The sequence below is a fragment of the Amblyomma maculatum genome, chromosome 6 (assembly GCF_055883805.1).
Source record: "Amblyomma maculatum isolate TAMU_Amacu chromosome 6, ASM5588380v1, whole genome shotgun sequence".
Taxonomy (NCBI): domain Eukaryota; kingdom Metazoa; phylum Arthropoda; class Arachnida; order Ixodida; family Ixodidae; genus Amblyomma; species Amblyomma maculatum.
In genome coordinates this window covers 77,795,266-77,820,278 of record NC_139349.1, presented here as the reverse complement: position 1 = coordinate 77,820,278, position 25,013 = coordinate 77,795,266, and the positions used below count along the sequence as shown (strand labels likewise).

The following is a 25,013-nucleotide window of genomic DNA, read 5'->3' as shown; positions in this document are numbered from 1 at the left end:
AACCACAGCATCGAACGCATCACTGGCACAGCTGGAACTAACAACTCGTATAAACTGTGCTGACATTGCGGGAATGACTATGTCTTCCGAAACCGAAAGCGTACTAGGATGGGTCCGCGAATTTTCACGCAAAGCAGATTCAATTCGAGTGCTCACAGAAATGTCTCCATTGCGAAAGTCGAGAGTGGCCCCACATTGCTCCAGGAAATCGAGTCCAAGAATTACGTCATGCGTTGATCGAGTAAGTACTGCGAATTCAGTTCGGAATGTGTGGCCGGCGATAACAAGATTCACGGAACAGACTCCAAGTGGGTTAAGCGGTTCGCCACCAACACCACATAATGTTGTCGTACTATCCCAAGCAAACATAATTTTACGACCAAGGCAGTTTTTAAAAGCGAGACTTATAATAGAAATAGTTGCACCTGTGTCCAACAACGCCATAGCACGTACACCGTCCACAAACACTTCAATTCGGTTCTTTAACATCGAAACGGGCAGAGGTATGGGTAAGCTAGAATCATTTGCGACCTCACCTCCATCGGCCGCACTCACTAGTTTCCCGGAGGTGGCGAACGTCGTCGGGGAGAAGGGGATTGTCGTAGGCGCCGAGATGGTGGTGTCAGGCTACGGTCAGAGGCCGGTGATTCGTTTCGGTACAGCACCATTCTGCGTTCTTGTCGGCTAGCTGTTGATCTGTACTCATTCCGGCCAGGTGTTCTTCTATACGAATCATCATTTTCAGCAGGAAGCCTTGTACGAGAGTTCACCCACTGTCGGCGATACTGCTGGTACGGACGACGGTTGCGGCAAAAGCGAGAAATGTGGCCGATCATCCCACAGGCATAACACACTGGCGGCTCACGTTCATTCGATGAATAAGGTTCGTCGTCGCTTGTATTAAACGTTTCATGCTCTGGATGTGGTCGACGAGGAGGACGAGAGTGCTCGCTGTTGTAGGCGTTGATGTTGAGAGGCTGGGTGTTCGGGCGATGAGCAGCAGAGCATCGGGTGTCCGAAGGAGACGTAGCAGAGGGATCATAACAGGTAGAAGATGGGCTGTCAGATGAAGAGGTGCTCCTGTAGACGGGTGTGACGTGGCCCCCAATACCTTGATGCCTCCGAAGCTCTTCGCGGACGATCTGGCGAATTGTATATGCAGGCTTGTCGTTTCAGACACATCCACACTAGCGACAGTTGTCACATTAGGCAGCCGACCAAACTTCGGAATGATACGGCGTCGCTTCAAAGATTCAAACGTGCGGCAGTGTCGTCTTACATCAGCGGTGGTATTCAAATTGTCCTTGCAGATAAGAAAGTTGTACACGTCTTGCGCTATTCCTTTCAGGAGATGACCCACTCTGTCTTCCTCAGTCATCCGAACATCAACTATTCTGCACAGCTTGAGTACTTCTTCTATGTAAGTTGTGCAGGTCTCCCCCGGTACTTGCGCTCGTTGAGCCAGAGTATGTTCGGCGCTTTTTTTTCGAGCATCGGCATCACCAAATCCCGCTCTCATTTCTTCCATGAAGCAATCCCAGGTGGTAAGAGATGCTTCATGATTGTCAAACCATGTTAGCGCAGTTTCTTCAAGAAAAAAAACCGCATTCGCCAACTTGGTAGTCGCATCCCAGCGGTTGTATTTGCTCACCCGATTGTAGTGGGTGAGCCAGTCATCCACGTCTTCCCCGGGCTTGCCATAGAAGTGCCGGGGTTCCCGATAAGGCTGTGCGGTGGTCGGATGAGCTGCTGGCGTGTGCTGCGTTAAACCATCTGCTTGCGCCATCTCCGTCCGAAGGGGGGTAGCCCAGCAATTCTTCTGCTCCGGCGAAGTAGGAGAGGTTCCGTGGTGATCTGTACCCAGCACCTCCACCACACTTGTTACGACGTTTATTTACACAGATGGTAGGATACGCTGGAGATTAGCACACTACAGCGGACAGACCCAGCTTCCTCGTCCTCTTCTCCTTATTCCGCCAATCATCTTCCTTCAATAAGGACCGCGGGAAGTGTGTGACAATATATATATATATATATATATATATATATATATATATATATATATATATATATACTCCAGTCGTCACAGAACTTATGTAAAACGACATTTTTACGTATAACGGAAACAGCCTGCACGGGGGGGAGTTGGAGGACTACCCCAAGGTCAATGTACAACTGGTCGCGCAACTCGGAAGAAAACGCGTGCAGCTGCCTACTGCCAGCGGCATCAACTCGATGATGAGGGCTCCTGCGAACTGTGAGGCAAATTACTAACACACAGAAAATAAGATCTGCCAGAACTCCAAAGAACTAGAAAGTAAACATAATATTCGCGCTCAGGAATGAATGCAGTTTTTGTTTCTTGCGTAAGAAAAAACGTGCCACGTTTTTAATAATATTTTAACTTGTTTCTAACAGCCTCTCTCGGCCACTTATTATCCGCTGCGTAGTTGCCCAAAGCTCAGATATGGTTCAGACTGTTCAGACGAAAGCTTTTTTCATCCGCGGAATGGGTACGTCGTCGGCCCCGGTTCAACGTTCATCGTTGCGTGCTGCGTACAGAGTGGGTTATCTGTAACAAACAGTCAGTATTTCATTCTGCTGGTTTTGGTAGAGCTTTACTGCAAGCTTTACTGCTTTACGACTGTCTGCGCTCGAAGAGAAACTGATTGCCGCTGCATGTGCGCATTTCCGGACGATGGGACAATGCTGCGTCACAGCTCGGCGGCTCGGCTCGGCCTCCCAGGCACGTCGCAAAAGTGGTGGCTTGTTTTACGGATACACGTCTGCATGAGCGGCGTATCGCTGCATGTTTTAATTGAGCGGTGAAGGTGAGATTTTATTGCCCCCAAGAAGCGTGTCGCATTGCTCAAAGCCTTCCGTTCCGCTCCCCTTGCTGCGTGTTTTGCTTACTGCGTCGTATTACCGCACCAACGTTCGCTGAATGTGCTTTAGCTGTTATTACAGTGATGTTCCTATTGTCAATGGGATCTTTCTCATGAACATGTTAAATGCTTAAGTTGTAAATTTGTAACCTCACATTGACTCCTTTCAGTGGCAAATGAAGCGCGAGTAAAATATGGGAATCATGAACAGGGCAAGATTTATTGGAGCGAAGCTATATCGTAGATATTTTCACTTCTCAGACGCATTAACTTCTAAATACTAGCAATCCCAATTTGAATTGCTTACCTAAGCTCTTACAGGTTGGCGTTCTAGCGCTAGCGTTAGTTATTCCGTTCGTTTGTTTTTGTTGTTCTTTGACGCTGATATGTATACTTTGTTTGTTAGCAAGATCTTTTGCCCTTTTATAATCTCACCGCGTCTCGTTTGGAGACCTACGCTCAGGTCATTTTGTTATCACGAGGATTTCATGAAGACCGTGACGAATGAGCGGTGGTCGCTCTCCTACATTTAGATTTCATTGTCGTGAAGCGTCTATGTAAGTAATCGTGAAATAATAAAGCCTGGCTTTCTGTGCAGCGCAGCTTCACTCATTTATGCCCTTAGTGAAATGCCTCAAGCCATGTGGTTCTATCCATGTGCTTGCCGAATTCACTTGAAGGCCCTTGTTCACAAACGTGCCCGAAGAAATAAGCCCCAGAATGTGTTTACATGACGCGCGACGAAAGACTAGGCTAACGACGACGGAGGCAGAACGATGCTATCTATGATAAGGTGGTTAAAGATGCCGTAACATTTCAGTTAACGTAAAACTTGACAGTAGTAATCCATGTTAAGTAAAGTTGGCTGAACAGTTACGGTGTCCATTTTTCTGCCTTATCCGAGCATCGTTCTGCCTCCGTCGTTGTTGGCCTTGTTTTTCGTTCATAAGTAAAAAGGCAATCAAATTCCCCGCCAAAAGTACGTCACAGTGACGTCATAAGCAACGTCACGTGTTTGTTGTGCCTCACAGTTCGCAGGGGGCGCTGGGAAACTAAAGCCTCGCTCAGAGTCAACACGCAGGCTTCTATGGGAGTTACGCTACCATTTGTTCTTCTACCATGACTACCCTGGTTAATTCCAACGTCCTCAGTTCTTTATGAAAGCGTGCGTTCACCGACACTCTCCGACTTTCTCGCGTCGTATCTTGTTCGTCGTGGAGTGCGTGGCCACGGCGGCCTCGGCAACCTATCGAACGATGAGTGACTCGCCTGATCAACAGCAACTAATTTTCCAAAAGTACCTTCAAGACTCGCATCTCGAAAGCGGCTTAGGAGAGGGTACAATAAAAACCGCGACGACAATCTAAAGCTTTTTGAAAGATCACTGGCCGCTGCGATTGTGAAGTGCGCTATACATATATCCTCTGCTTAAGTTCCGGCCAGTAAAAGGGCTATTATGCGTACTTTACAAGCAAATCGCACTCCGCGTATCTTTACGTAAATGCTGCTAAAATTTACAACAAAGCTTGTCCTGAGCCATCGTGATAGCTCGTGTTTCGGAAACCCTAAGGAAACAAAAAAAAAAAATACAGTATTATCGTGTTTGTTATGGAACTAGTTGTATGTATGGTTATTTTGATATTTGCCTTGGTTCAGTCTAAATGTAACGAAGTTCCTCGCCCTTGTACTCTGTCAAAGCTGGGAAAAAAAAGAAAAAAAAACGAATGAAAAGCAGAAAGGCAGATCGGTAGCGCAGAAGCAGACGACACTCGCACTAAGCTGAGTATTTTCCTGTGACTCTAGCTCTAAGCTTGGCACAGCTGCCGCCGCCGACCGATCGCTCGGGGATAGGGTGCTGCTACCACCCTGTTTCAAAATAGACGCTCCTATTCATACATCTATTTATGACGTAAAGGCACGTGACAGCAGTGAGAGACCGCCCCCAGTGCAGGATGCTGTGAAATTTGTGTCGCCCGGTTACAATACAAGCGGCCTGTTTGTTTTTGTCTTTCCCTCCATGCATATGCATGTATTGGCGGCCTTTGCCTCTTGGCATCTTGGTTTGACAGCGTCGCAAATGCGGTTCTTGTTTTTGATGGGACGTCAAATTTAAGTTTCCTGTTCGCCGTGTTTTTTGGAACGGCTGCTGTTTGATCTATATTGTCAAGCCTGGATACCAGCCTTTCAGCGCCCCATCCGCACGTGCATTTGTTATGGCGACCACGTGCTCAGAGATGTTGCACGACTATTGTGACCGTGACGGGCACAGTCACGCTGAAGTGACAACGGACACTTGGAAGGACCAGTTGGACTTCGAAAGAGATTGCACTGGACCGGGGCAGCGATGTTGGCTGAGCGAAGAGCTAACTGCGTGGAACAAAGTGATGCATGGTCTCGCATTCGAAATCGTCAAACCCGAACCAGGCAAGCTTCGTCTGCAGTCCATGCGTGATGCTGACGGCGACATTGCGAAGTCCTCTGAGGCGATTGCCCGCGAAGCGTCCTTTTTACTGTCGTGGCTTCTTGAACATCACACTTGCATCGACGAGTTCAGCCTGTTTTCTCTCCATACTTGGGGCGAGGAATCATTTCCGATCCACTTGCACCGTCCGATAAAATGCAAGCCCATGCGCTACATGCGTTGCCTTAAAGTCTCGCTATCACGTTTCCCATTTTCTTCGCTAGGCGGTTACGCCAAACAACATAACTACGCACTAGAAGGGTCTGACGCACTCATTGGCCTCGAGGAGCTCAAGATCAGCTCCCCAAAAATCAAGTTCAAGTTTGCAACTGAGTTGGAAGCGCTGTTGCGGCGGAATTGGAGCACCCTTAAGACTGTCAAGATCAGTAATATGAAGCTGCCGAAAAACGTCAGCTACGCATTGCAGTGTCTTACCAAATGCGAGTCGCTGAAGCTGTCCCTAAATTATGACTGGGGCACGCGCTTTCCTAACCTGGTCTCAGTGGCACAGCTTTTGCGGTCTTCTGCTGCTCTGAAAGAGCTCAGCGTCTACCCCGTTGGAGAAAGGAGGCAGGTTTCAGTCATTGCTGAAGCCGTCAAGGCCAACACATCGCTGACAGCGCTGAACGTGTTCATCGCGGAAAGGAGGTGTACACCTGAACCTTTGTTCGCTGCCATGGAGGTTAGTACTACATTGAAGGAACTGCAGGTGTCAAGCTGCATTATTGGTACAATCTGTGGACAAGTTTTGGCATCGGCACTGCGTAAAAACTGCAGTCTTCGTGATATGTATCTGCTTGATGTTGCCATTTCTTCAAGCAGCATGAAGCAGTTGGCAGGAGCTCTTCTGGAAAACTCGATGTTGCAGAACCTTCATATTTCAGGCGAACGGCTTCCCACGAGTGGAATTTCAGCGCTCTGCATGGTTCTCGAAGCAAACAAGGCTTTAAAGAAGATGACATTTGCAAACTTCAAAGCTTCAAGACAGGAAAGGTAATAGAAGTTTTACAGCTCTGCTTATTTTTTTTTTTTTTTCCCTAATTGATGCATGACTTGAGGTGGCAGTTTCCGGAGTCCTAGACATGCAGATTGAATTAAAGGTAGACAGCACAACAAAGGTCAGACAAATAGTTCAGCACGGGTTTAGCATCAACGGACTAGCAATATGGATTTTCAGATATGTAGATTTTTTAAATTTTAGTTGATGAAGACAAATTCAGCAGGGCTATAGCTGACATCCTTAAGTTGTTTCGCGAATGTGCCACTGAGCTGTCTTTCACGGTTGAAGTTTTTTCAGAAAACACTCTTGTTTTTAAGTTTGAAGATGTTTTTTAAGAGTAGTCACGTACGTTGGTTGTATTCGCCAAGTCCCAAAAACTATTCATCTGGCCACTCTAAGATTGTAAAAAATAGAATCGCTCATTCTTGCATCCGCTGAGGCCTACAGAATTTGTGTCATCATGACATCTCAGATAGTGTGCGGTCGCAGATACGCCAGCTGAAAAATTCAAGTTTTCCAGTATCTGTCATCTCGGCAACCTGCGAAAAGCTTTTGCTACAGGTAAGGGAGGGGCTTGTATATCCTAAAAAGAGTTATGAATAAGGCAGACAAAAGTGGCGGTCATTTCCTATGTGCACAAAGTAGCCCACAATTTGAAAACGTAGCAGGATCTTTCGATGTTGGCATTGTTTTTTCTGCGCCGTATGAATTGAGTGGGCTTTGCTGTGCGATCAGTGACCGTCATGAGAGGAAAAATTTAACCGCTTTAAATGCCAGGTGTCGCACAGGTCAATTATTATAGAATGCACGTGCGTCATAATATACAAAATTCCACGGTCATGCAACAAAGTATATATAGGACAAACTGGAAGATGCATAAATATTCGTCTGCGAGAACATCTGAAATCCCTCTCTGTGATACTTACTACTCCCATTTGAAAGATCACTGTCGCAATTGTGAAAAAGATAAAAAGAAAAAGAACTGCCACCCTTTGCGAACACTAGCATTTTATTTCGACACTGGGATAAAACAACGAGAAAGCTGATGGAGGCCTACTTGAGCTGAAAAAGACAGTCACAAAGTGTAAGCCAGCCCTCTGTTATACTAGTCGATAAAGAAGGGTCGTTCCTTGATAATTCAAATTCTTGTCCTTAATTTTCAAAGGAGAGGGGAGGAAAGCATTTTTAGAAACTTGTCATCCAGTGAGTGTGACTTATGATATGTTTTGACTTCTTGCATTGTGCTTCGTGCAAGTGCTCTAGGCTTGTTATTACTTGAAAGACTTCTATAGAGATGTGTTTCTTTGCAATAAAATTTGAGTCATTGCACGTCTGTCTGTCTTCTTCCTTTCGTGTCGTGTCTTTTTGCACTGTACCTTTCCAGTATGAACCAATGCTAACTTTCCCAAATTTTCTGTCCTTCTAAGATAAGCAATTTCAGCTCTGAAAATTTTATCACTACTTGGTAATCATGGGCAAGCCTAAAATTTCCTCATGCTGTTTGTTTCAGGGAGGCCTTGGCAAAGCAACTGGTCGAGAGTGAATGCTATGACCGTGTGCAGCTACCCTGGGTTGCAGCTGACATGCCTGGCTTGTTGGCTGTGCTGAACTCCCCCTCAGCGTGTCCTGAAGAACTGCGTCTGCCTGATGTTCAGCACCTTCCGGAGGAAGATGTCAAGCTGCTTTTTAATGCAATCGGCTGCAGCAAGCATCTTCGCACGTTCAGAGCACGTTTTGAAGGGGCCCTTGGCAAAAGAGGCACATATCTATGTGAAATGCTGGAGGTCAATCAGTCTATTAAATGCTTGGACATAGATATTGAAAATGATAGTGGAAATTTAGTTCACAATGTTTTGCACACCCTTGCAGGTAACGAGAACATAAGTGAGCTTATGATAGGCATTGGGGCCATCAGAGAGTACAAAACAGCTGAAGATCTCAGCTACTTGCTTACTCACAACAAGACAGCCACCAGATTTTTTTTATCCTCCTTGACTTGTTTGTATGATGAATTTGTGGAGGAGTTTGCCAAAGGTCTGTGGCAGAACAAGCTGATTGTAGAGTTTGAACTTGCCCGCAATTTGCTGTGTGATGACAGTAGCTTCACTCTTTTTGAAGCATTGCGAAGGAACAGAGGCATTTTGAACCGAGCAGTTGAGTTTGCTATTCTGCCCCGTGTGGATAGGCGGTATGCAGAAGCCTTCGAGCTCTTCTCGGGCAAGCCATGCCTGCTTGCTCATTTGATTAAAGTGACTGGGAAAACAGAAGCTGAAGCATTACTGGCCCTAACTTCAGCTGAGCATTATCTCCAGGACAACTATCTGATTATTGCAGGAGTCATTCAGAATTCGTTGAAATGCCATTCTGGAAATGGCACGCAGGCAGATAAACTCAACAGGGAATGCTGGCGTGCGGTCGTGCAGCACCTGAAGGTCACAGATGTGTTGCTGCATTAAGTTCTTTGGATTCCTTGCTGTGGCACGACACTGCCTATGATATACTGTGTGCACCCTTACAGTTTTCAGTCATTTGGAAAGAGAATTGTTTGCTTTATGAATCAATTTTATGTACTTTTGAAGCAGTGTAATGTTTGTTTTATGAGCTTCATTCTGCAGCCTTGGAGAACTGTTGCTTGCACGTTTGAGTGAGTTCATTCCTTAATCCTTTGCTGAATTTTTTGTACCATTTATCATTTGAAACTCAAGGTGGCTGTGATCACTTTAAATGTGACAGCACGTTATGTCACTTTTTATTTCCTTCCTGTTGCAGTCACGATGCTGACGGCAATGTTCAGAGCTCATGTATCATAATGATGTGAATTCTGTACTGATGGTTGTGTTTGGTCTTATAGTTTCTTTTTGTTTTATTATTTTCATCAGTTTAAATGCTAACAATGTCCTTGTGCCCTTCCAATCATTCAAAGCAAAAGTTTCTCTTTTTATGAATGTGATTAACAATGGTTGCTTTGTAAAAATATTCTCATTGAAATAGTTCCAATTTCCTGGAAATTACAGATTGAATGTTTTTTTTTTTTTCAATCCATTCTGTGGCTTCTTTTTAGCTATTGACCGACAGGTTGGTTTTCCACAAGCACAATTCAGTTTGATTTTAGTCTTTTTTACTCTAGCGGAGGCGGTGCGTGCCGCCGCTGCTTGAGATGGGCTATGGTTTAGGCTTAAGTGTTATTTTTGTCTTGAAAGCACAAAATAGCTGTCATTTTGACGTGATTGGTGTTCATTTTCTTGGAGCGCCGTTGCGTGAATAGTTAATTTTTTTTTGTTGCAGTATTTATGCTGTTGCTGCTGCTTTTTTATTGTGATTCTGATGCAAGCAAATGGTATCAAGGGTTGCAGTTAGTTTAAAATCCAGTAGCTACATTAATTTCAGTGTGGGACTTTTCAAGTTTTTATTTCATTCTATCTGTTCGTGTCCAGGGTTGGCTTTTTTCATTGCTTAGAAGTACTTCGAGTGAAGCTAAATATTTCAGAAAACTGTATGATTTTGTGCCTTTGTAGCTGTGGAGCTAGCCCCTTTGTTTGTAACTGCACTGATGAAATGTTTGGTTTGGTTTGGTTTGTGGGGTTTAACGTCCCAAAGCGACTCAGGCTATGGGAGACGCCGTAGTGGAGGCCTCCGGAAATTTCGACCACCTGGGGTTCTTTAGCGTGCACTGACATCGCACAGCACACGGGCGCCTTGATTTTCGCCTCCATCAAAAAGCGGCCGCCGAGGCCGGGATTCGATCCCGCATCCCGGCCTCGGCGGCCGCATTTCGATGGAGGCGAAAAGCAAGGCGCCTGTGTGCTGTGCGATGTCAGTGCATGCTAAAGAACCCCAGGTTGTAACTCCTCTGAAACCAATAAATTTCATATGTTTACCTTGTGGTGCTTTCTGAGTTTTTTCTGTTGCAGGTCCTGCTGTACACAGACAATTGCATAGTTATCTGCTGGGAATTCAAACACACCTTGCCCTTGACATGCTCTTTCAACAATAATTTATTTGTTGTAGTTCACTCTGCTTGTAGTAATTGTGATGATACAGGTGATAGTTTATTTTTTGAGAAAGAAAAGTTACCAGCTGCATAAATTGCTGGAATATTAATTGGGAACCTTAATTATGGCTGGCAGAATAAACGGTGTAGTGTATAGGGACAGGTGAGGGAAAAATACTCTAGTAGTAGGAGAGACGCAGAAGTTATTTGTATGCCATATGTGGAAAAAAATGCTGCATTAACCACCTATGTGCACATGGAAGTCCTATCATAGGCCTAGGATGTTTTCTACATGTAGTTGATGGCGCTTTCTTTCGCAGGTGACGAAGCTAAGAACTTCAATATCTGTATATGTACTCTGTGGGTAATGTGGAAGGTAGGTGAAAGGCTCAAGAAGGTAAACAGGGAAATAAACTGAGGGCTTGTTCATGCTCCTCATATAGAGCATAGGTGCTAGCTGGTGTCTAAGTGGCAGCCTTAAATTGCCATTCTCATTCTACCCTAGTGCACTCTAGTCGGATGCCATGAAATTGCACAATGAAGCTACTCGACCAAACTTTAATGCTTTGAAGCTTTCTGCGAAATCTGTTTCTTGTTTAGGGGAGTATAGTGACTGACCTTTTTAGTGAGCTCAGCCTCGCATCTTGCGAGTCATTTTCTGCTGATGAAACTGCATTTTTTCCTTCTCTCGTTAAAAGAATTCCGTTTTCATGAGCCTTCATGCTGCTCTTTTACCTTAATTCTGACTAATATAGTTCCATGAAATGCATTTCACAATCCTTGTGATTTATAGTACAGTAATCAGCTTTCTACTGTCTTCAAAGCACCTCTGTACTGATAGTTGCAAAAGCTATGGCGCTCATTAGGGATTGCAGACCTTTTTCATATGCGGCTTAGCTATGCAGTGGCCTTTCTCAACCACCCTATCTGCATGTTACAAAAGGTTTAAAGCAGCTGAATTATTAGCAGTGGGGTATGCTATGAACAAATGCATAGCACTTGTGGGATATAAACGGATCCACTGCTCCGGCGGCGCGTCATTATCACGCGAGATTGACCGCGAGGAGAGGACACTATGGTCACCCATCCCTGCCTCCCAGTCTCCCACAGCGGCGCCGCCGCGGTACTGAGGGTTTTCCTCTCTCCTCCTGGCCTTCAGCTATCAATGAATAATTCGGTGGGCGGCGACATGTGTTTTGAGTTCTGCTCGAGCATACTTATGTTCATGTGGAAATCGAATTTATTCCCTGCACTTCCGTATTGCAGACTCGTCATCAATTACAGATATGAACGTGCGCCATAAGGTCGGAATGTGCAGCGATTGTTGATTGTAATTACCGCATGCGCTCACAGGAGCGCAGGCAGAGATCGAGATGCAAAATAAACTTTCATGTTCATTTCATTCAAATTTAAAAAAAAAGCTTTCTTGTTTTTAATTCTTGATTCAATTTAGCTGGGACACCGCATGCGTATATCAAACTTTGCCTTTTCAACCTTGCATAAACAAATCCTGATTAATGAGCCCATCCAACTCCTGTATCATGGTACACAGGACCTTTTCACAACTCCGATAACTCCTAATATATATCCCACATGTGATATACAGGAGTTAAAGGAGTCTGCAAATGAGAAGCAGGACCTATATGCATATCCTGAGCATCCTTCTACTAGTCCTGAATGCTTCTTTATGGGTTCTTTAAGCCCCATTTCGGCTCCTGCATACTCCTATATTATTTATACAGGACCTATTAAAACCGCAAATAGGTTTTTTCAATAGGGAAGATACTGTACACATCCTCCAGGCTCTCATCATTAGGTACACAGCATATAACAACATATTTGGATCTAAACAAAAGCAGAAGTTGAAAAACTCAACACTCATTTGCAAATTTAGGCCATTAAAATCGCCACTGGTATATCTGAATGAGCCTCCTCCACCTTAACCTTCACAACATATGGGAGGAATTTGCTAAGGCTCACAAATTTGTCAACCAATTGGGACGCTTAAAACTATACCAAAACAGGACGCGCAACCCTCAAGAAACTCAGATACCAAGAAGGCGCTGAATCAAACTGCACCAAGCAGCGAATCCCTGCAGAGACCAGCTCATATGTAACCTTAGCCCCCATCTTACGAAACATGCATCGTACATGCTCAAAGACCGGTGCTAGGCAAAAGTTCGGGCCCTTAGAAAAGTGCACGAAACAAACCTGGTAACCAGATGTACTGACGCGCAGTAAAATACATGGGAAGGCACGCTCACTCCATTAGCATCATGGATTCAACATTTGCAGAAAAGATATCTGCAACTATTCATGACAGCAACACAGCAGAAGAGGCTGCGAATGATTGCCTTAGTCTTCTCGGCGTGCTATGAACATGCTCAGTTATTCGCAGTTTGAATGCAGGAATTACCAAAAGGGAAGAATCGAAATCCATTGCACCACATGCACGCCGCCTCCCAGACAAATCATATAGACAATCTAGACCCCGAGGCACACTTTAGAAAGAAATGAGGCCGCCAATGCCTAAGCGCGAGGATATATGCTAAGCGAGCACCACTTCCAAAGGGATTTAGGAGAACCCAGGATGTACCAAGTATACTGACATCCATACACTTGAAAGAAGAAAATATATATTCCCCATCTCACGCGAAACTAACCAGGGAAAAAGATCCTTCGAAAAATGCAAACCAACTGTCCACAGGCAACAGCCAGGATATCGCCCACCACCCACATATATAAATGCACATTCTGTAATGTGCCAAACACCCTGAAACATATGTGGGGTGAGAATGGACTACAGCTAGGGTACCATAACCACCAGCAACCTAACAGAGGAGCAGTGGGAGACCCATGCAGCTGTCAAGCCCCAGCATAGTCTCATCGATAGGACTAGGGTCCATAACAGCAGCGCGACAGACGGGACGTGGAAGAAAGGACGACAACACAGAGCGCTGACTCACAACGTCCCGTCTGTCGCGCTGTTGTTACGGATCACCGTGCACGTCAACTCGCCCAACAACTGGTATTGAGGACTAGGGAGTTTGCTCGTGTTCATGGCTTCCTGGACTGATCAGGCTGCCCATCTGGGGCGAATATTTCACGCCTGCTCTCAATAAAAGTTTCTCTGTCTCGCGTGCGCGCTCCTGAACTTGAACGCAGGCAGCAGCACTTTAGTGCGAAAGCACTATACGATTGTCAGAACGAAGTCGTCGTCGTAATGAGATTCTTGATCGAACGTGTGATCCGGGCCGTGCAACCCTGATTGGCCCGTAAGGTCGTGACGTGACACATCCATAGAGAAAGAGATTGGTAAAGAGCGGTCACTCGGCGAAAACTGGCCCCAGGAAATGACGCGCGACTTTTTGCGCTGCCGCCGATTGATGGATGGCGGCACCAACGTGCGCATGCGCGGACGCGCGCGCGACGGCACTCGCTGCAGCGGTAGCCCGCCGGGGCAGACGACAAGTTGTCAAAGGGCGCGGTTGTGTGCTCGTGCCTCGCCGCGCTTGTGCGGCACAGACCTCTCGTGGACTGCTGCGCAGAACGACAGCGGTTGGAAACGACGGCAAGGTGAGCAACGTTTTTTGCTTAACTACGCTGCATTTCGAACAGTTTACGCTCACCATGTTGGCCGGTGCCAATAAGTTTCGCAGCTCGTGAACAGGCGCGCCGGCTGTTAAGGCGCAGTTCATTACGCCGTAACTCTGGCGGTTCCCAACCACGGCGAGGTGTAATATGTTGTGTTCCCGGGAAGCAGCTTCATTTCGAACAGTTTAGCTCGTCACGCTTGACAAAGTGGCATGTGGAGGCACCAAGGCACGCCGTTGCGCCAAAATGGCGTGTTCGCCGGCCGGTGCGGCCATGCTGACGCAGTTTGCCGAACGGCTATAGTTTTGCTAAGTGTCGCGTTTAGCAGAGCAACGGTAAAGTGAGAAACGTTTCATTCTTGACTTTCTTGTTAAACTACGCAGTATTTCAGGCAGTGTAGCTCAGTGCGGCGGTCTGCGCTTCACAAAGACGCACGTGAAGGGCAGACAACAGGCATGACAAGGCGCTCGCCAATATGGCTCGCCGGCCGCGATGAGGTTTTGCGAACGGCTAGTTTTGCGTGGTGTCGCGTTTAACAGGGAAACCGCAAGGTGAAAAATGTTTCATTCTTGTAAAACTGCGAGGCATTTCGGGCAGTTTAGCTCAGCGCGGTGGTCTGCGCTTCAGTCTCGTATGAAAGGCAAGCCAACATGACGTGCTCGCCGGCCGCGGTGAGGCCAGACCGCGGTTTTGCGAACGGCTACTTTTGCGTGGTGTCGCGTTACATTTAACGGGACAACGTTAAAGTGAAAAATGTTTTATGCGGCAAGCTTCATTGCTTCAGCTGTTCAGTGCTCTTGAGGAATATTGTTAGATTAGTGGCTGATATTTCACGCTCTGTAGAAATGCATTTTCAGATAGGTTAGGTTAGCCTGCATTTCCTGACATCTACGTTGCAAGAGTAGCTTTTGTATCAATTTTACGAATGACAGCGTTTCTGTTCTGGACCATAACTGCTGCTCACTAAGTTTTCAGTACCCACCCACATGCACAGATGTGTGCGCGGTGCAGTGGCCTTACATTTCATTGCAGTCTTCTGCATCATGTTCATTCCTTTTCCAACAGCACTGCATGGACCCACGGACTGCAGCCGAAGCACGGCAGATGCGACGAGTGAATGGTGTGGCCTTCCCTCAAGCGTCAGTACTCCTCTCTGCCCTGGACAATACAAGTTACCCTTGCTAAGGTAGCCACTACTGGGACTGTGTAGTTTATGTATAATGCCCGTTTTGTTAAGTATCATTTGCAATAATTCGGAAATCAACGTTATGCTATTTTTTTACTCTACCCAAGTGCTGTTTTTCACCTTGTGTATTTTTATTTTTCCTTATTGTGCACATCGCCTAATGTGTGTCAAGTATTTTCAATGCATCCGTCTACATCTGTTGCATCTCGTGTTTTATATGCAGCAAAATAAATTCATTTCACAAAGCACTTAGCGTCTTTTCTGCTGCGTTGATGGCCAGTTTAGAGAACTGGGAATCTATTTTTCCTGATGTTATGCATGCTGAAAATAAATAGAAACACTAGCAGATTATTTAAAACCAAAATAATGCGCCAAAAGGGCAGGGAAGGGCGCAGCGCATGGCTAGCATTCAAATCGCGCGCCTTTCAGCAAGACCGGAAGTAGTTGCCGCCGGCCGCTTGGTGCACTACAGTCAAATGGGCCGCTGGGCCCTATGGGAGTGTCCGCTCTTTACCAATCTCTTTCTCTATGACACATCTACCTATGGTCAGACCAAACTACGATGAACCAAACCGAGAATGTTGTGTCTTGCATATGCCGAGCTGACACGAAAACCAACCGCCGTGCGCAGACTGCAACTGTGATGCTCTACAAGCACGCCCTAAACCACGTTGAAACTGAACTTTTTTCGTTGTTTTCGTGCTGATTTTAACCGTTGGAAACCAGCAGTAGCAGAGCCGGCCGCCATCGGCGCCGTCTGCTGCGACCCGGTTGCAGCAGCGAAATGCTTCCTACAACCGGGTTGCAGGAGCAAAATGCTTGCTGCAACCCTTGACGTCTTATCCGGTTTAAGAAAAACGTCACATCCGGCTATTGTTTTGTGGGTTTTGTGTTGCTTTTAGTAGCAAAATGGCTGGTCGTCGTCGTCCATGGTGGGAGCCGTGAGAGCTGGGTGCTCTCGTGTTGTACGGTACGTAAGCAATTTTTTCTATTCTTTAGATACTTCAGTATGCATGTATTGAGTCATTGCCCGCTGTCTGGAGTTCTACATTTAGTTTTCAACTTCCGTGCGTCCGAATGTTCTGTTGACGACCACTGAGCCTGCTTGGCCGGCAGTGGGCCCGAACGGCCCAAAGGTGTATTATAGAAAGTTTCAATCGAAAGCTCAACGTAGTTCGACACCAAGGAACATGCGGTTAAATACCGTTTATTAGGCGAACCGCACGAAAGTCTCAGTCATGTAAAACACGCCTGACTACCAGTCTTGCGTGCGCCTGAAAACGGCGGGAAACTTGGGTAAGCTTTCCTCAGCGGTCTGGATGAATAATTAATGATTGTAACGTCTTTGAGCTGATGGAGGGACTTAAGGAGATACTAGGACATGACAAAACAACGCGTAGAAGCAGGAAAGGTGAGGATCACACAGGCCTGTGTGGGAAGCTTTTGTTTCGGTGCACCACGACGTACTAACCATTTGTGCGACGTGACCCTTTGTGTGACCCTCATTGCTGTGACGCGGTGTAGAATAATGATTTAATACCTCATTTTATGACTGCGCACTGTCAAGTGTATGCAGGGCCACTTTCCAATTGCGGTGAGGTAAGCGATTTCGCCTTGTGTTTAAAATGCATCAACATGTACTTGTCTTAATTTCTTTTGTGTGTGTAAACATCGCTTATAAGCTGACGTCTAATATTTGGTACGCAGGGATCATCCTGATATGTGTTTTGGAGTCTAGCATGGGCTTGCTGGTTGCTGAGGCTGAACAAATGGGACTATGAAAGGCGAGGCAGCCTATGCTCCAACGCCACAACGTGAGCCCTGTACTTAATTTCAAAACAATTGCTGTGCCACCGGGACTGGTCATTTGTTTTAACTTTTACATGGGGAACATGGCACAGGTCACCAGTTTGCATAGAGTGCATGAATGAATCAAGCAAGCAAGCATTCCTGCAGCTGCAGTGTCCAGCTTGTAGTTTGCAGCCTTTTTTTCTCAGTTGCAATCAATGCGTTGCAAACAGTGTGCAATGTAACAGTTGATTCAGACTAAGAAAACCAGACTAGCTCCAAAAACAAACAAATGTTTGCACGAGATGGAAGATCAAACCACGCTTTATTGTCTTCTCAATTTGCTGTGAAAAACTGGCAAAGCTGCCTTCTTTAACGAATGATATTCCTGCACAGATTGGTTGTGTCGCTTTTTTGTGCGTGTAACAAAGTTGCTGCAATAACTTTATAGCTTTGGAAACCACTGTGAAAGATAAAATGAGGTCTGCAAGATTGGCATCAATGGCTTGCAAGACAAGCAGCACAGAATATACACCCTGCCAATTCTTTAACAGTATCGCTTGAGCGTCGACTGTCCGAGCAGAAGCAAAGTGGAAATCAGGAGAGGGAACAAGCAGGGAGATGTAATCATGCTGCTTCAGCGAGTGTTGTCTGCTTGGCTGTTCTGCTCCATTGGCAGCAACCCCTTGAATCAAGTTTCATATCGGAGTTCTGGGAGCGCTCTGCTATGTGCTTGTGGCTTCAATCTGTGCAAACTTGTAACGTTCCAAATATTACACTTGTCCCTGGTTGTCTCAAGGGTTTCTTTTTTCTTTTTTTTTTTCTTTTTTAATGCAATGAAAGTACCGATACAACAATTTTTCAAAAGTATCGATGGCAAGAGTTATGGGGCATGTTGGATTTTTTATCGGAAATGTGTGTACTTTGGAGATATTCGCATGATATGCAGATACTATTGCGGCTAAAAACAAACAATGACAGCTTCTCCGGGCACCGGCATGCCTGCCAGCCAATTGTGGCAGGGTTGCTTCACATTGATCAAAGCAGCGTAGCAAACGAGGTTCACTGCAGCAGCAAGAATTGTGAGCACGCCCTCGCACTCTATTGCTTTGTCATCTCCTGCATCTTCCGGCGCAGCAGTGCAGGGCAGTCGACGGTCGCGTGGTACTGTTAAAACATTGTCCAGGTGTACACTGCCTACGGTGGTGTCCATTTCGTAGCAGAGGCAATGCCTGCCTAATGTATATCCTCTTCACTTGACGAGCAAAGAAGCATTCTAGTTTCCCTTGCTGAGAATGGGGAATGCAGCCCAATGTCGAACACTTTCTTTCCGCTCATCAGAGATCATCAGAGATTATCCTTTTATGCCAGGGGCCTTGGCGCACAGCCCGCGGAGCTGCGTGCTGCAGTCCGCCAGCTCAAAATTTTCAGCTGACGTTTTGAAAGCATTGCCACCAGCCCTAATTTCCAACTAAAATAAACTCAGATTTTGTACCAGTTAGTACGCATTCATTTTTGAAAAGGCGTTGACCACTTAATCTGCGTGAACTTTCATTTGACATCACTATGCCTTCAAAAGCAAGGAGCCAGACATCCTGCCTTCTCTTTTATTTCTAAGTGTTCTTTTTGTTTTCTTTTTTTTTATTTTCTTGTTGAAGATTATAAGTGTGATATTTATTAACAGGTGTACCATTTCAGTACCTCTCTCTGAGCGATCCTGAAGCTGCTTTTGTCCGGCATTGAAGTGGAAACAGCACACATTGCTTTTCTTTTGCAATAATAGGAGCGCTTGGTCTGACAAAACGAAATTTTGCTTATTTTTGTTCATTTTATTGTTATTTACTGTACTTTGTTTCCTGTTGTTTTATTACTTTCTGGCTCCTGGGTCATGAGAGAAAAAGCTTTCTCAATGCAGCCCACGTAGCAATATGAGTTTGAGACCCCCTGCTCTATGCCCATAATGGCGTGGGGATCAATGGATAATTCATAATTAGTTTGTCTGAAAGGTAATTGTTTAGCAAAAAGCGACTATATGCCACTGGTCGGCCCAGACCCACAACCTCCGCATCATGGTGTTAGAAGTGTGTGAACGGGTCGCTCCGCACCGAACAGTAAGTGGCAATACCGATGCTCTGATTTCCGTAGGCTGCCGAGAGACTGCGTTGACTGTTGGTGGCCGCGGGTTCGCTGGGTGCCGCAAGGATTGCCAGTCAGTTCTCAACTTGCATCGGTGCACATTTTGTTTTTCTCGCTGACGCCCCCGCTCCACGCCTTTCTTCGATCACGGTATATTCTAAGTTGTAATGTAATGTAATGTGGAAAAAAAAGTGCATTGTTCACCACTGCAATACAGGCTACGTATTCTGCAATGAAAAATGTCAGCTTTCTTCGGTGCGAAAAGATGTCAAACGACTTCAGCTATGGTGGCCGGCATACCAAGAAAGGACCGAGCTATACAGCCACTGTTTGTGAGGGGCGCTTGGAGCCCAGGTTTGTGTCCAAAACATGGACGACAGAGTTAAATGGGCATGTGCTGCAAAGCGTTGCGCGTTGGTAGCAAAGGAAGCGGTCCCCACGATATTCTCTGCCTGCCTTGCCTACCTTTCAGGCATCGAAAAGTAGAAAGCGACCCACTGAAAGGCAGCCCCAGGAACCGAAAAAAATAGAAGATCGTCAAACCTTCTGTAGAAGCGTCAAGTGAAGGTAGCATGCGCTTCACACGACACTGTGTGGGCATGGACAGGCCCAAAAGCTGGGTGTGGCCCAACCCACGGCCCGTCTGGGCCGACACATGAACATTTTTGCTGGACTCTGAGTGGGCTTAAAGGTACGGGTCTGAGCCGGATTCGGGCTTGTACACATAGGGCCGATGTCCTTTATAGTCACTTTGTCAGAGTAAAATACACATTCGCAGCGTAGCTGCAGCGAAATGGATAAAATAACCATGGTACGCTCCGAGAAAGAAGTTTAGTCTTCTTGGCTTATTTATTTACTTATTACGGCACCGCGGTGGCTTGGTCATTAAAGCTCTCGAGTACTGAGCTGGGATACCCTAGTCTGATCCTAATTGGGAAACAGCATTTTGGTCGAAGCTGAAAGCATTGCAGGCATATACTTAACGATGGCAGTTTCACTGAAGAATCCCAGGTGGCCGAAGTGATCCGGAAGCCTCTGCTACGGCGTCCTCACACTTTGAGCCGATTTGGGACCATTGCTCCAGAGACATAGCCCTTTTGTTGTTTTTTTGGCGTCATGTACACTTTTTTTTTTTTTTTCTCCACGTGAAAAAATTCAAAACCAAATGTGGGTATGGTTTTCATTTTAATCTGTTGATTGGAACGTCTCATAACTGAAATAGCCGCAAAGGCTTGATAGAGTTTAGAAATCTCCTTGATGATGGAATAAGATAAATCTTGAATGAGCAATTTTTAAATCGAGTCAGAGTCGTAAACAATTAGGCGTGCGCCGGCCACATTGAACGATACGAATGAATATATGAAATTACTCCCCTCGGTTACTAAGGAGCAGCAGTCAAACACCGCTCTTGCATGTTTTAAAGCGTAAAATGCCATGTGCGGGTTACGCTGGTGTGGTGCAGCGTGAAGTTCGCCTAATAAATTAGAGTAGTGCCAGGTGAGGCTGTTTCAGCTATCAGCGAGCACAGACAGTCTGGTCTGCAATAAGGCACTTCTACATATGGTCAGTTTTATACAGTCGTGCCTCGCTAATATGGACACTTTGGTTTCCGACCAAAACTGTCCATAAAGCGAGTCATCCATAATAACGAGTCATGAATAAAATGAAAAGAATTTTATTGAGAAAAAAAGAATTGTAATTAATGACTTCTTTTGTAGATAACGGTGTGCACTTGACACAAAATTTGACAGAACACCGGCAATTTTGAGTGCATTATCCTTATCATTGTTGTCTTCGAAAACTGTAGTGGAGACTGAAGCGACTCGCGTACAATGACACACGTGATGGTGGGCTTTGTGTTGGTTTAACTTTCGAGCATGAATCGGCGTCCGATTTTCTACTCACCATCACTTTCAAAATGGGCTCGGCATTGAGCAAAGTAGCCGCTAAGTAGCTGCTTGAGATTCTTCTGAGGCGAGGAAACAGTCGAGCTGTCGATACTAGTCCCTCACGGCTTAGATTGACTGAGATGGCTTTTGCTGCTTGTGTTCACAGATTGCTTGCTTCGCACCGACGTTCAGCTCTGTTCTTTTGCGTTTAATTCCCACCATGCCAAAATCCAGACTCCAGTTGAGGGTTACAGGCTCCTGATACTTTGCACTTTCTTGCTTAGTTAACCTTTCTGCCTTTCCGTTCTTCTGATTCTTTCTTTTTTGCCTTGTACTGTTTCCGTAAGGAAGCGAGAGAGTCAAATTGGCAAGCTGCTATGCGGAGGCTATAGAACATCCCATCTTCTTGGCGCCGTTTCTATGTGTTCGTGTAAGACAAACACTGCAAGCTGAAGTACAGTTTAGAACGACGATTAGCCGACTACGAAGAGCTCAGACCTTGTCAAGGCCGCATCGTTGACTTATAGCGAAGCCGACATGCGGACCCGCCTCAGGTGCAAAATGTGGCAGTTCGGCAGCAACAGGAACGAAAACCAGGAGCCTGAGAGGGAACCGCGCCCAGGACGGGACGCCCGGTCTCGGTTGCATGCTCGTACATCGCCTTTCTTTTGTCGCCCTACTTTGTGAGTGTGTCTTAACTCTCACCGAAAAGAGTTTACGGCTTCATGGAACACATACTGTGCTTTGGGAAAGAAAACTTCAGTTCCCACCACCACTGTATGCACTTTTCTTTCTTCCTGTCATTTCTTTCTTACGCTTTTACCGGCCTCTCTGTTCACGTCCAGCAGAATTTATTGCAACCACATGTTGCTGTTTTCCCGACTGCGGCGGCACTGCCGCTGCACCCAGAAATCTCCTGGTTCTCCCCTTTCAGGGTCTTTCTTACGCCAACCCTCGGTTTGCTGTGCAAGTTCCTCTCCGCTCTTGCGCCCCACGCTCGCTTTTATTCTTTCCAACCCCACAGGACTCGTTCAGGCATCCGGTTGTATCGGCTGTTGCGTAGGTTCGCGGGCGGCGTGCCCTTATTTAACTTGCGTTCGGACTCCTCTGCTTTTTTTTCAAGCACTGTCCATATTACCGAGACAAAAATACATGGGCCCAAGTGGGCCGTGTACATTCTTCCCCTGTCCATTGTCCAGACAGCGAGTTTCCATATTAATGAGGAATAACTACACTGAAAAAGTTTCGTCCCCAGAAAAACTGTTCATAATTCGGGTCGTCCATATTAAAGGGGGAACGACTGTATACCACTGGAGGCTAGGAACTGGAAACCTTATACAAACCACTGGGAAGGGCCAACATTCGAACGCTTGATGAGGTGCAATCTTTTTCAAGGTTGGTGTTCAACACTCGTGACGCCTCAGCCACAGATACAGTCTTGCTGCCGCAGCGGCGCCATCTTCTACATGCAGAATCAGCGAAGAGCATTGCAGCCAGAACACGTGCCGGCCCTGGCGGCGGTGCTGTTGTGAGCTATGATATAACGGCACCGCTCGCACACCACAGGACGGGCACGCCACCTGAGCTTCTTGTCTTTCTTCTACCGCCGTCACCTCCAGTTCAAGATACATTAATTCGAGAAGAATATTGGCTTCCTCTTTCTTTGATGGAGGTGGTACCTACGCTTGACGAATGGCAGTTTTGGCATGGCGTGAAGGCTACATACGCACGCTATTGGCTACTTTGCGTTTCCTCCTAACCTTTCTACGACGGCGCAAGAAGTCGCAGGGCGCTGATGCTCCGGACCAGGATGGGGGGGGTGATGATGAAGTACCAGCACCTCCAACCAAATGTTACGATACGGCAAGCCGATGAAAACAGGAGAACACAGGACAGAGAGATGGTCGATGACAGTGAGATGGCGTTTAATGAAAAATGTTGCCGGGCCTAGCGCGAGCGCTCCTGTCCGCGCCACTGCCCGCTTTTTCTTCTTTGATGTCGTCCGTAACAATATCATTTGACTTTAGAAACGTGCTCTAAAACAATTTGAATGCTTCAAAACTTCCGTTTTATAGCTTCAAAGTGCTCGAGCCTGCTTCCACCTCTCCAAGTTGGTTTGTGGTTCAGGTCATTATTGACAGTTCTGCATGACTGAATTGATGTCTTCAGTTTGGAGTTTTGGGGAGGGTTGCATCCATTGGGAAGAGGGAAAAATGCTGGCTGAAGATAAGGAACGCAGCATTATGAAAATTCCGATTGCTATTGGGCAACCATCTCGTGGATGATGGCACTTGAAAGCGTTTTGACTGGAGGTACCCGCACTGCTTGGGCTAGGCCAGTGCAGCACTTCATCTTACAGGAGCATATGCACCTAATCTTGGTCGCATTTTGCTTGTTAACGACATGCAAGACATTGCTCTGTACAGATCATCACCTGATTTTTATCTTCAACAGCTAAATAATCTATTATTGATTTTTTGTCTTATCTGTTTCAGGGTGTGTATACTCCATTAACACACTGAATGTTGGTAGTGCTGCTACTGCACTTAAAGTCAAGTGTTGGTCTCTGTTTGCAATATTTTTTAGCTGCTATGAGAAGTAAGATGCTCGTGGACAGCCTCCTTAACAACATGAACTGGTGTATTTGTGATGGAGACCGTATATCAAAGACAGCCAGAGGTTTTATGATGCTGGCATTGTAGCAACTGTTGTGGTGCTGCAGTTCGATGAGGGATTTGGCCATCTTGTGGTTGTTGCCTGTTTGCTGTGGCCACCCTCAAAGTAAATAGCTGTGGTCCTGTCACATAGTTTGAGAACTTGTTACTTGTATGGAAACTACTGTTTGGCACAAAATGACTTGTGGCTGCCATCATGTGCGTTATAGACATTTGGGTGGAACAGTTCCTCATTCTTTTTCACGGCCCATAGGAAGGATTTCGCAAGTTTAGAAAATGAAAAGTCCACAGCTGAATTAGTCGCGATTCTGGAATCATGCTGTGTAGTCGACAAACGCTACAATCCGAGAGCAATGCATGTCATCTAATGAACAGTGCAAGCGAAACTTCTTGGATGCAGCAGCAAATGAAAATGTGCACACGTGGTTTTCAAGATGTCTCAACGTTTATTTATATGCTTCACAACCTACTAAAGCCTGCACGCTTGCGTTATACCAAAGCACAATCAGCTGTCTGTTCTGATGTCTGTGGCCAGTATTGATAACTTCATATCAGTTCTTTACTACCCATGGTGTCCATTTCTGCTGTGCATGTGCACTGCAGTGATACATTGTCACATGCATGCAGAGAGCACTAGTACTGGCCTTACTTAGGGTAACCTTTTCGCTGTTTTGGCTTTTCTCGTTCTTGAGCTATGCTACAGGGTGCACACTTTTCTTTTTGTCTGGTTCCTTTGACGAGTCATGAATTCAGCATTCGTGCTTCTTTCCTTTTTGAGGGTGTAGTGACCATATGCAAATCCACTATTAGAATATATGAGCTGCTGCATAGTCTGCAGTCCTGTTATCTTTTTATTTAAATTTGGTACGTCTCTGAGTTTCTCTGGGTGTTTTGTTATTGTTCTGAGCTTGCATTCTTTTGTTTTTTCTCCCCATGACAGTCGATCCTGCACGTGACTGATACTAGTCGAGAGATCACAGCAGCTGCCCACCTTTCAAAGCATGGCATTCCTTGGCCCAAGTTGACTGCTCTCTGTGCTACTGGCTCAACAGTGTACTCTCAAGTCTGCACTTCACTTATGAGCGTAATGGCAACACACACATGTTGGCCATAGCTTCCCATAGCTTCTGTGTCAAAATAAAGTATTCCTACTTATGTGCCTTTTCATTCATTATTAACGCACATGATTGGAGTAATAAACACTCCAGTGCCAAAACACCATGTTGACACACTCATTTATGTTTAGACTGCCAACCTTCTGCATTACTTCCCTTTTGTAACCTACCTAGAAAGGTAAGTCTTTACTGTATGTGTCATAGAACCACATGTATTTGTTATTCCTTTTGAGACTGGAAATAATCCGCAAAACCAGTGAAGTAAGAAAAGTTCACAGATATGTTTCGTAGAC

General features: G+C 45.8%; 1 protein-coding gene and 1 long non-coding RNA gene across 2 annotated transcripts; both read left to right on the top strand.

Moving 5' to 3' along the window:
* The first annotated feature begins 4,823 nt into the window (after window positions 1–4,823).
* On the top strand, window positions 4,824–9,005 carry LOC146186061 (uncharacterized). Its single transcript, XM_084606975.1, has 2 exons — window positions 4,824–6,339; window positions 7,857–9,005. Exons 1-2 carry the CDS (start codon window positions 5,099–5,101, stop codon window positions 8,800–8,802), a joined length of 2,187 nt encoding a protein of 728 aa, XP_084463101.1. The 5' UTR covers window positions 4,824–5,098; the 3' UTR covers window positions 8,803–9,005.
* Window positions 9,006–15,958: 6,953 nt separating this feature from the next.
* LOC146186060 (uncharacterized) lies at window positions 15,959–24,760 on the top strand. Its single transcript, XR_014708070.1, has 3 exons — window positions 15,959–16,087; window positions 16,825–16,931; window positions 24,546–24,760. It is a non-coding gene; the product is annotated as an uncharacterized LOC146186060 (long non-coding RNA).
* Window positions 24,761–25,013: the final 253 nt, after the last annotated feature.

What these genes read in the sequence shown, in the direction of transcription:
- LOC146186061 (XM_084606975.1), top strand. Translation starts at nt 5,099, where the DNA reads ATGGCGACCACGTGCTCAGAGATGTTGCACGACTATTGTGACCGTGAC. An exon ending in AAAGCTTCAAGACAGGAAAG is followed by an intron (nt 6,340 to 7,856) that starts GTAATAGAAGTT and finishes TGTTTGTTTCAG; the next exon opens with GGAGGCCTTGGCAAAGCAAC.